At 37.9% G+C, this 12,086-nt stretch overlaps 1 protein-coding gene across 1 annotated transcript; it reads left to right on the top strand.

Moving 5' to 3' along the window:
• The first annotated feature begins 10,471 nt into the window (after window positions 1-10,471).
• On the top strand, window positions 10,472-10,990 carry LOC145666272 (uncharacterized). Its single transcript, XM_081733334.1, has one exon. It carries the CDS (start codon window positions 10,472-10,474, stop codon window positions 10,988-10,990), a length of 519 nt encoding a protein of 172 aa, XP_081589460.1.
• Window positions 10,991-12,086: the final 1,096 nt, after the last annotated feature.

Below are 12,086 nucleotides of genomic sequence, written 5' to 3'. Positions count from 1 at the left end.
TGACAGCGCAGGCCTACATTGATATTTTAAGCACCTTCTTCCCTCCCATTGTTGAAGAGCAATTCGGGGATGGCGATTGCACCTTTCAACACGATCGAGCACCTGTTCATACTGAACGACCTGTGGCGGAGTGGTTACACGACCATAACATCCCTGTAATGAATTAGTCCTGACTTGAATCCTATAGAACACCTTTGGGATGTTTGAAACCCCGACTTCGTTCCACGCCTCACCAACCTACATCGATACCTCTCCTCAGTTCAGCACTCCGTGAGGAATGCGCTGCCATTCCCCAAGAAACCTTCCACCACCTGATTGAAAGTATGCCTGCGAGAGTGGAAGCTGTCATCAAGACTAAGGGTGGGCCAACACCATATTGAATTCCAGCAATACCGATGGAGCGCACCACGAACTTGTAAGTCATTTTCAGCCAGGTGTCCGGATACTTTTGATCACATAGTGTAAGTAACAAGAATTCACATTATGTTCGTAACGAAGCAAATTAATTTGTTACAAGAACACCAATTTCAATGACGCTTTTGGCCAGATTATAACTTCCTATCATGTTTGGTTCATTGTAGTTATTTTAAGGTGATGTTGTGTATAATTGACGGAAATTTACCAAATAAAAAGATCTAAGTCAAAACTCCCACAGCCAAAACTCCCACATTCAAGAAATGTCAAAACGCCCACACAATCGGTCATAATTCCCACACAAATGGACAAATCTCCCAAATGCACGAACGGTCATAACTCCCACAGCCAAAAATCCCACACTCAAGAAATGTCAAAACGCCCACAAAATCGGTCATAACTCCCACACAAATGGCCAAAACACCCACACATAGCAACGATCACAATCCCCACATAAATGGACAAAACTCCCACAGACAAAATTGTGACAACCGCCACACAACAAATGGACAAAACTCCAGATTTGTCCATTTATGTGGGATTGTGACCGTTGCTATGTGTGGGAGTTTTGTCCATTTGTGTGTTATTTATGACCGTTGGGGATTATGACCGCTTACCTGTGTGGGAGTTTTGGCTGTGGCTGTTATGACCGTTCGTGCATTTGGGGGATTTGTCCATTTGTGTGGGAGTTATGACCGATTGTGTGGGCGTTTTGACATTTTCTGTGTGTGGGAGTTCTGACTGTGGGAGTTTTGGCTGTGGGAGTTTTGACCTGCTCCCAAAAGATCGTTTAGATGACATCTGCTGGAATTTCTGTGAACCTGACAAGAACGGGATAATTTCTAAGGAGAAAATAAGAACGGGATTTCGTAAAAGGGATAATTTTGATTGTATATACTTGAGGTCTCGGAAATGAAATGCAGATTTATTGCACAAACATACTCCCATTCTAGAAAACTAAATATATTTGCATAAAAAGAAATTGAATATACGTCTCTGTTCGTATTTCTCAATTTCTTGTAACGCAAAATAAGTAAAAAAAAAAAAAAAAAAAGTCATATACTTCACTTTATTGGACATGGTATGCAATTTCTGCGTAGAAAATATTACTTGTCATGATTTTCTTGTTATAAGCAACGAACAAATTGCAGTAGAGCTTTCGATCTGTAATGACGTCAGAAAGCTAGGTACTCTTTAGTAAGTACAAATGACATCAAAGCAAGAATTAATCCGTTCTGAAAATTAAAATATTTTTTAAAAAGATATGAACATACAAATATAAAATGTTGCAAAAACGCAACGCTAGACATAAATGGATTTTAATGCTCTTTACAGCTTTCACGTGTAGCGTGTAACGATTTTTCAAGATATTCATTCCCACCCTTTCGTCTGTGTATTTGCACTATTCGGTTTGGTCATAACCTAGTTTTCTGCTTTGAAAGTTATGAAATGGAGTCCGCTAATTATAACATTTTTTTCATGTGCCGTCCGATGCTTTTTCTCTTTTCATTTTTACAACGATTTTCGTAGTATTAAATCACACATTGAATCAGAGCTTTCATAGTCTATAATTTAGGAGTGAAGTAAATGCAATACAGTACGACCATAGAATGAGAAACTCGCATTAACAACATCAATGCTTTCGAAAATCGCATTTAACAAGTAATAATATCACATGTACACAGTGGCGGATATAGCCCGGGGCGGAGAGACCTTAATCCCCTAGTGTTTTGAGTGACAAAAATAATTTAGTTTATTATTTGTATATTTTTGAACGTTTATAGTAAATTCATGATATACCAGGTTATCGCAAAATAAGTATCGCTGCTCAGAAAACTCTGGAGACGTAACCACACGACAGAATGCAACCAAAATTAGTATGACTATATTTGGGAACATGCAGAAACGATTGGTGTAAAATATAAAATTAGTTCCAATTTTCGCCACCAGAAGTAATTGTGGCGCTGTACAACGCCAAGAGTGGAAGGTAAGCGACACTACTAATGCTAAATGGTAAGAAAGGCTTAACGGCTGTAATTACTTCTCCAGGAGCTTACTCACGCCTGCATGTGTTTCAGTGATACTGGTTTGAGAGCCACTATATGCCAGAAGTGAATTGATTGTGATCTGACGTTTGCTTCTTTTTTCTTCCCACATTCTTTGCCTTGTGTTCAAGGGGTTCCGGGTTCAATTTCCGGTGAAGACATACGTGAGTCGGATCCCATGTTAACCTGTAAGTCTCGTCCTTAGAACGTGATCATTATCGGATACGGTACTGGTCACTATGAGTTTTCCTTGCCGAGCAACTTTCCCATAAAAGATCTACCTTTGGGCAGACCCCCATATCACGATCCTCGCCCATAACACATCACTACACAACGTGGTTGTTAAATAGGACTACAAATCAATGTCCCGGAAGGGGGCATAATTACGGCCTTTCTTTCATTGAATATCAGTGATATGATTTGCCCTCCATACCACACTTACCGTACTTAACACTGAACAGAAACACAATAGCGTCTGGAGGCGAGATTTAACATTAATCTTTTCTTGGAATTTTAGGGGGAGCTTGCAGTTTATGAACACAAGAAAGACTAACATTTAACTTCGTTTATCTCAGATATCCAACAATTTTAAAGGGACGCTTCAGCTTAAAATCTCCCTCCTCCGTAAATCCGCCACTGATTACAATAGCATTGGTAATCAATGCCAGGAGACTCACAGGAGCGGTAATTACAGCCTTTCTTATCATTAGTATTAGTAGTGTCGCTTTTCTTCCACGCTGCACTTACTTGGCGATTTACAGCGCTACAATTACCTCTGGTGGCGAAAATGGGAAATAAGTTTATTTTTTTACACCATTCGTTTCTCCATGTTCCTAAATATAATCCTACTAGGTTTATTTGCATTCTGTCAAGTCGTTATGTCGCCAGAGTTCTCTGAACAGCGATACTTATTTTATGATAACCTGGTACTTAAGTGTTCTAGCAGCCCTCCTAGTTTTTAACTTCTAGATCCACCATTGCTTTACACAAATAGAAGAAATTTGGATCGTATAGCTTGACATTTTCTTAATTATTTTCGAAACCGTTACTTGTAGTAGAATAAACTGGAGATATAATATATTCTTATTACTCTTAATTCATTATAGAGAATCGCTTCTTTGCATTTTTTTATTTCCTAATCCCATTACAACTGGAAGTGGTTAATATCTGCCTCTTGCGGAATAAGTAAGGAAATTAGAGTATACAGGGTGTTTCGAAACAACACCACAATATTTGGGAGGTGATCCCTGACACCAAGATAAGGTAAAAAGTATAGACCAACCTGGGTGTACAAATGCTTCCTTTCGGAATTATAGGCTGCCGAAAACATAAGAAAATCACATTTAAAGGTCTATAGCTCCAAAACTATGGGACCTATTGTAGTCGGGACAAGACTTCACTTAGGAACTAGTATGTGCTCTATCCAAATATACATGTTTCAGAATCCTGTGATATTTCCGCAACAATTTTTATAGAGGTAGTTGATGAGTTCTTCAAATGATATGCCCGTAGCCAAACTCCCTTTATAAAAATTGTTGCAGAAGTATGACAAGATTCTGAAACATGTATATTTCAATCCTGGGCAGTCAAAGAGCTCCTTCTATTTGTATTAATTTTTTATAGCTTTTTGTAGACGATATCTAAATTTAAGTTAAACATACCTGAATGGGTCATCTTCATCGAAATTCTACAAAAATCGGAACCACTAGCTACACCAATCGCATAGTAATTATGTTTTTCTTTCTTTCTTGTATATTAAGTAGGCCTAATATTTGTGAGTTAAGAGTTCCTAACATCGAAAAGTACTACTATCGGAAAGAAGAATAAACATACATTGGTAAACGTACAAGACCACAAACAACGGTTTATTGGATTAGACTCAAAATAAATATCGCAGATTTTATTCACAGTGAGAAATATTGTTCACAACATTGTGCTCGTTCACCATCTTTGATATGATAAGATTGTACATAAAGCATAGAATACTTAACTTAATAGCTTAATGCTGCCATCGAGAACAAGTAATCATTCGAACATATGCTGAATTATTTCTCTAGTGTGGTAGATGGTCTTTTCTAGTAATGAGGAAATAATTGTAGCTAAATAAAACGCTTTGATACAGGATAATCTCTACCTCGCTCTACACCTTAGTGTAACTGGAAGATAGTCGTGGCTAAGGGTGAGAAGACAACTGAAGATTAATGATATGTTCTGTTTCAGGATAATCCGAAGCTGTCTGTACAATGTGGCGTATATGAACAATAGTATTTTTAGTGCTTATCAAAACTTCCCTTGTCCATCCAACAAAAATTTTGGCAAATCGAAAAAAAACTAGTAGGTCTAATTATTTTAAAAGATTACCGGTATTAAGTATTGTAAGAGTTGATGTAGGAATTCTTTAAACCATTATTGTCTTATTTTATAAACAAATTCCATTATTCAAGACACAAGTAATGAATAATAAATATATTTAATTTGTACAAGAGACACTTTGAAACTAAAAAATGGACAGGGGCGTTTTGAAACCAAATCTAACGGAGAAGAAACAATTTGATACAAAATAATGAAAATCTGGAATTGTTTTCTTCTTCTTGATTACTACTCATTTCTTTGAAAATGAATTGCGATACTCCACAGATGTCTGACAAATAACTGTTCTGAGAAGCAAGGGGCGCGATATCGAGACTCGAATTGCGCAATAAGAGTTACATATACTGAAAGAGCATCAAATAGTTAGTAAGTTACCTAATTATTAGCTGCAGTCCGCCAGTAGGGAAAAAGTTATGGGACTGTAAAATTCAGAGCCTGGCGTACGAAAACCACACAAAACTTAGCATTTGGCTTGTTCCTCTTTTATTGACAAGAGATAATGAACTCTAACGTATTTCCATCACAGAACATGAGGTTTGACATAAGAAAATCTGCATGAGAAGAATTGTCAGTGTTACCATCCATAGAAATTACAGTGTTGCCAGAATAAGAATACCTCGAAAAGCTTACAAGGAAATAGTACTCGATCGGAACATGCGTTGCACAATACGGGTTCTGAAAGAGCACCAATCATGAAGTGACCACGTTATTAGCTGCAGTCCGCCAGTAGGGCAAAATTATGGGGCTGCAAAGTGAACATGAGAGTCATTGGCAAACAGAAGGAATAACCTGTTTGTGTGTGCAATAGCAAATGGTATTTGTTTGGTAAGGGGAGATAGCTATGTAAATGACAGTGTTAAGCCACACAATTGATATGAAGAGTAGACAGTATCGAGTGATCCAAACAAAAACAGTTAGTACAATATGCACATCGGACGATAGCCAGTGACGCGCAGTGATAACACATTTCTGTGGTAAGGGAGTCAAAATAGTACTGAATTGGTGTCTGGAATGCTTCCGGTGCGATGTCCATCTATCCCGCTTGGATGATATATTACGGCGTTGGATGATATATCACTCACAAGACAAACCGAGTTTTACGATTCGCGATGCTCGGCATTTGTGTTGTCTGTCTGTCGGTATACCTCACGATAAATGCCCAACGAACAAACCGATGTGAACTCAAATGACATTTTCACAGGTTTATCGTGAGGTCTACTTTGCGAAGCACCTTCATACTAGTGTTCTCTTAGTAGCTTTTGCACTTCTGTTTAAATAATATTCTGGAATGTTAATACAAGTATAACTACTTTGATTCTTACAAACTAAATAACGTATTATGTAAAACGTATTTCCGTGCGAACCACGAAAACATTATGTCACAAAACACCGTTGTGTTCACTCTTTCATTCGCAGCAACCCAAGCTTTTCGCGGTATTCTTATTCGGGCAACACTGTAATTTCTATGGATGGCAACACTGACAATTCTCATACAGATTTTCTTATGTAAAACATCATGGTCGCTGATGAGAATACGTTAGAGTTCATTATCTCTTGTCAATACAAGGAGGAACAAGCAAAATGCTGTTTTGTGTGGTTTTCGTACGCCAGGCTCTGAACTTTACAGTAGCATAACTTTTTTCCTACTGGTGGACTGCAGCTAATAATTTGGTAACTTACTAACTACCTGATGTTCTTTTAGTATATGTAACTGTTATTTGCGCAATTCGAGTCTCGATATCGCGCCCCTTGCTTGTGAGTGCTTTTCAAACTTTAAGCACCAATTTTACTAAGAAGTAAATGGAACAATATGGCTGATATGACCTCAACAATGTAATCACCATAAAATATAAAGTTATCGCACAAATCTTTTGTCAATTATCTCGGTTGAGCCAAAGGTACCAACCAACCAACTAGTTTATGGACTTAAATATCCATTAAATATTCTAGAAAGCAATAATTAATGCACTTTTGTGTCAAGTAATTGCTGAGGAAAATCCATGGACAATAGACAGTTTGAAATAAAACAGCAAGATTCGTGTTCAAGTGGGAATGGACGTAGGACGTTTTACTTCAAAACTTTATTGCTGTAAGAATTTCGCCATTTTGCAGTCGACAAGAGACGTTTTGAATAAAAGTGCATATTTCAAATTCATTTTTCTTTGCGTTCTGGGACGTTTTGACCAGACATAAAAGTACAAAGATGTAAATAATTATTCGATGATTCCGTGTATATTGATATCTCGATTTTCAAATAAAGTGGGCAAGAGACAATTTGATAATAAGCCCCACATTTTATAGTAGTGAACAAACAACTGAACATAAATGTAACTCCGTTTCAAAATAATCCCTAGCTTGCTGTAGTTATTGATGTAACCTGACAATAGTCTCTTCTAGTCGTGTGGAGATTCTTGAATATAAATAAAACGCATTGTTGCAGAATCATCACAAGCTCGTTGTACACCTTGGTTTAGGTGGACGATGGTCTTTAACGGTAATAAGGAGATAGTTGAAGATGCATAAAACGCTTTGCTACAGGGTAATCCGAAGCTCACTGTAGACCTTGGTGGAGCTGGATAATTATCTTTATCTAGAAAGGAAGATAAACTGAAAATGAATAGAATATTGTTACAGGATAATTCTAGTGTCAAGTTTGAGGGAGCAATGGATTTATCACTATACCCCCCCCCCAAAAAAAAATATCTCTATACATGGAAATGGGCAAACAAGATTTTATATCACTTCCATGAAATGCAGTGGAATACTTCCCTTTCTTTCTTAATGCTATAGACAATAAATATGTACTCGAGCTTTATTTACTTGTCTAGAGACTAGCGAGCTAGTATTTGGTACACATGGTTCCAGATACGATTTCCGGTAAGCTATTATTGGAATTTGAACATATTATAGTGCTTCCGATTCCACGTTAAACTGTAGGTTCACTTTGTCTCATACAGCCCCTGAAGGGAAAAGGGTCACAAAATTTATATAAACAGACAACAAAGACGAAAGATCAAATTTGACTATAAGTAGGGTAAACCTTGAAGCTACACAAATTTGTAATCAGTTCAGAGAATAACATAGAACTTGGTTGTTCAAATTCAGGTATAAAACATTTATGGAATGCCAAAACTCTTTCCAGATATGAATGAGGGAGTGGTTTAAGCAATATAGTTTCGAAATTATACAGCGTGTTTCAAAATAACACCGACAAAGGTGATTCTCGGAGCTGATTCTTGACACCAAGATAAGCCAAAAAGTTTAGACCAACCTGTGTGCACAAATGCTTCCTTTCAGAGTTATAGGCTGCATGAAAAATGAACTATAAAGGTCCTTAGCCCGAAAACTATGGAACCTACCGTAGTCGGGTCAAGACTACACTCAGGAACTAATATGTCCCCTATCCAAATATCCAAGTTTCAGAATCCTGCAGTACTCAAGCAACAATTTTTATAGAGGTAGTTGGTGCATACTTCATATTATGTGCCCGTAGACAAACTCCCTTTATAAAAATTGTTGCATCAATATCTTAGAATTCTGAAACATATATATTTGGATAGTGCTCATATTAGTTCCTAAGAAAAAAGTCTTGACCCGACAACGGTAGATCCTATTGGAGCTACGGATCTTTAAAGTTCATTTTTTTCATGTTTTCGGCAGCCTGTAACTCCGAAAGGAAGCATTTGTGCACCCAGGTTGCTCTATACTTTTTGTCTTATTTTGGTGTCAGGAATCACCTCCCAAACGTTGTCGGTGTTGTTTTGAAACATCCTGTATATATCTCTACATTGAGATTAACGTTACTACAAGTAATCCTCAAGTTCCAATTTATTCGATCAGCCTATCAAATGTATTAAACAATTGAGACCATTCTAAGAAATCCAACTGGGTGATGAATCAGGATTCCAGGAGAAGGTAAAAACTTCCCATAGACGTCGAGGCTTAAACAACTGAAAACATACTGCCAAGTATCTCAGATGATTGTTTTCAACAGGAAACACTTAACTAAACACGAGGAAATAAAAACAATAAACATATAAAACAGCTGAAGAAAAGTGGCAGTTGCATAACGAAGCTTACTTGAGTAGACAAATAATAATAATAGTAGTAACATGAAACTTCTTTCATACGATAGGTAACAAGAAATGAAATTAAATTCTGAAACTTGAGGTTTCTTTTGTTTGAAATCCCAAAGGTACAAATTGATACTTTATCAGCACAAGCTACAGGACGAAAACTTAAGATAGTACTTATTCTTGTATACTGGTTGTAACAAAAATTGAGTAACAATTCTTTTACCATATAGTGCTAAAATATTAATTATTAGCGCTATGACGTCTCTCAAGAGTCGCCACTAATATATTCTAATTCAAAAGATGTAAAAGCTCACTAAGATAAGTAGGGTAAAGGGGTACAATTTCGAACAGGTACAATTCTAAACACAGTAAGCTTTTGCACCATTTTTCGAAATACAACAGTTTCCAACACTGAGTGAAAAATATGGCGTTGACAGTGACTCCTGTGCGTGTTTGTTTCTGATAGAGTTGTGTGTTTAGTTGTTTGTTGAGGCCGTACAGAAATTATTCTTCAAGCAAAGGTGTGTATATCAACCTTAGAAAATGTCGTACTATAAAATAGCTCATTGTTTGGCGTTGCATTGTTGCTTTAAATTGCGAAATGTTGATTGTTAGTTTACTGTAGTATGCTGCACGGTCCATGATGGAAACAAGCATGGTACACCAGGTGCCATTTACGAGCAGCATTTGTAACTGTTTAGTCGCAGATAAAGTATAGCGAAAGGTACAATTTCGAACACCAATAAGGTACAATTCTGAACACTAGGTTGAAGGTACATATCAGCCAGTTGTGCTACCATTCTCAGTGTGCCTTTCGTGTTTTGTCATTACAGATGCCACGACGGAAAACTGAAAAGAAAAAGCGTCTTTTGTGGGATCCTTCTAATATGGCAACAGCAGTGAAGAGCGTCTTATCGGGTGATATATCGTTAAGAGGGGCATCGGCGTTGTATCACATTCCACTCGGCACCCTTCATGACCGTGTAGGCAAGGAAAAGGAAAGGCAGATTGGACTTACTCCACCGATAACAGGCAAAATTGGACATCCCACAGTACTATCGGAAGAAACAGAGAAGGCTTTGGTGAATAGGTTAGTGTATTTCGAGAACAGAGGATTAGGACTTACACCCGTGCAAGTAAAATGTGCTGCTTTTGATGTGGATGTTGCCGGTGGAGTTCAGCACCCATGGAATCCAGATGGGAAGAAAGCTGGCGATGACTGGTTCAAATCCTTTATGAAAAGGCACCCAAACATAAGTTTGAGGAAACCAGAAGGACTATCGAGAGCTAGAGCTGCAGGTATGAATGAAGAAGTGAGGAACTACTTTAGAATTCTGAAAGGTGTAGTGAATGACTTTAATTTGTTTGATAAACTTCAATGCATATACAACATGGATGAGACAGGGATTCCCTTGAATAACAGACCCATGAAAATAGTAAGTCAAAAAGGAAAGCGTGAGATCGTGTCACTAACCAACGTTGAAAAAGGGAAAACGTGACAGTCGTTCTTGTTGCAATGCTTCTGGTTCTTACATTCCACCGATTATCATTTTCAAAGGTGTCAGAATGCGCCCGGAATTCAATGATGGTTTGCCACCTTGCACAGTTGTGGAGTTGAGCGAGTCTGGTTACATCAACGAAAGGCTTTTCCTTAGGTGGTTGGAACATTTTTGTACATACAAAACTCCTGGTAAAGTTTTGCTTATACTGGACAAACATGGAGGCCACACCAATTTCAATGCTTTGAAATTCTGCCAGGAGAATGAGATCGAGCTCGTGCGTTTACCACCTCATAGTAGGCACGTTCTTCAACCTTTAGATAGAACTTTGTTCAAGTCTCTGAAGGCACACTACCACAGGAAAGCAACAAACTGGCAACATCGCCATCCCAACAAGGCTTTGTCGAAGCTCAGATTTAATCCTCTCTTTTGCGAGGCTTGGAACGAGGCAGCTTCTTTTGGCTCAGCCATAAAAGGTTTTGCGTGTACTGGAATCATGCCCTTTTCGGACGACATTGTTCCAAAGTCCAAATTTGCTCCTTCCCTCCTGTTCGTATCGTCTTCGGAAGAAAAAAAATCAGTCTAGGAACAACACTGAAACTAATGACATTTGTGCACCAGGAACATCGAAAATTGATGACTCACCTACATCACAAGATCAAGATAGACCCACTATTATCTCACCTACACCAAATACCACAGGTTCTCCTATGCCACAAGGCGAAGACAAACCTACCATTCTCTTACCTACACCAAAACCCTCCGATTCTCCGGAAAATGCTTTGGTTCGTAACATCCTCAAAACTCCTCAGAAGAAACCTTCTACACGTAAAAGAAAACTCCTAACCTCGCTCCATCTTACAAGCAACGCTCACATTGTTGAAGTACAGGCTAAGAAATTCTGTATTGTTAACCGGCCTACTCCAGGAAAGTAGCTTCAAGTTGCAAGACAGCCGCAAAGAAGCAGGGCATTAACTCCAACAAATGAGGACATATATGGCTTTTGCCAGTTGAGCTATTACAGTGAACAGTCCGTCGTAAAAGGCGACTCGATACGATGATAGTCTTGCCAAGTGTGGTATCATGAAGTGTGTGTAGGTGTACAAGGTAAGAAACAATTTATTTGTGGAAAATGTGTGTGATCGAAATTGTACCTACCAGTGTTCGGAATTGTACCTGATGTGGTACAAATCTGAACGTTTCTGTGCTAACAAAAAAATTATGTTTATGGACATTGTAACAGAGCTTTTTTCTTAATATTTCTGTAACGCAACACATAGATTACAAACTTTGTATCTACCAAAAATTGTCCTGTTATTACATCTAGTTTGTCCGAAAATAAAAAAAGTTTCTAAAGTGTTCGAAATTGTACCCTCTTACCCTATATTTTATATGATTGAAGTTTAACCCCTCAGACCAATCCGCGTACTCGAGTAGATTTGAGTAAAACCAGTCTGTTAGCATTTCATTTCGTTCAGGACATCATTGGGACGTTATTCAAAAACTATGATCTTATACTCTTCAACAGTTTTCTAGATGTAAAGCGTTTTTAGCATGTTTTGAAAAACAGTACTACTATTTCAATTTTAAATACCTTCCTGTATAGTAAGCCACTGACATTTAAACACCGGCCTGAGGAGTTAACACTCTTTCCTGACCTCTAAGACATATATAAGACAAAA

This window comes from Thermobia domestica, chromosome 12 (assembly GCF_964235325.1).
Source record: "Thermobia domestica chromosome 12, izTheDome1.hap1.1, whole genome shotgun sequence".
Lineage (NCBI taxonomy): Eukaryota > Metazoa > Arthropoda > Insecta > Zygentoma > Lepismatidae > Thermobia > Thermobia domestica.
The sequence above is the reverse complement of the archived record's forward strand: the minus strand, read 5'-3'. Positions and strand labels throughout refer to the sequence as shown.

What these genes read in the sequence shown, in the direction of transcription:
- LOC145666272 (XM_081733334.1), top strand. Translation starts at nt 10,472, where the DNA reads ATGCGCCCGGAATTCAATGATGGTTTGCCACCTTGCACAGTTGTGGAG.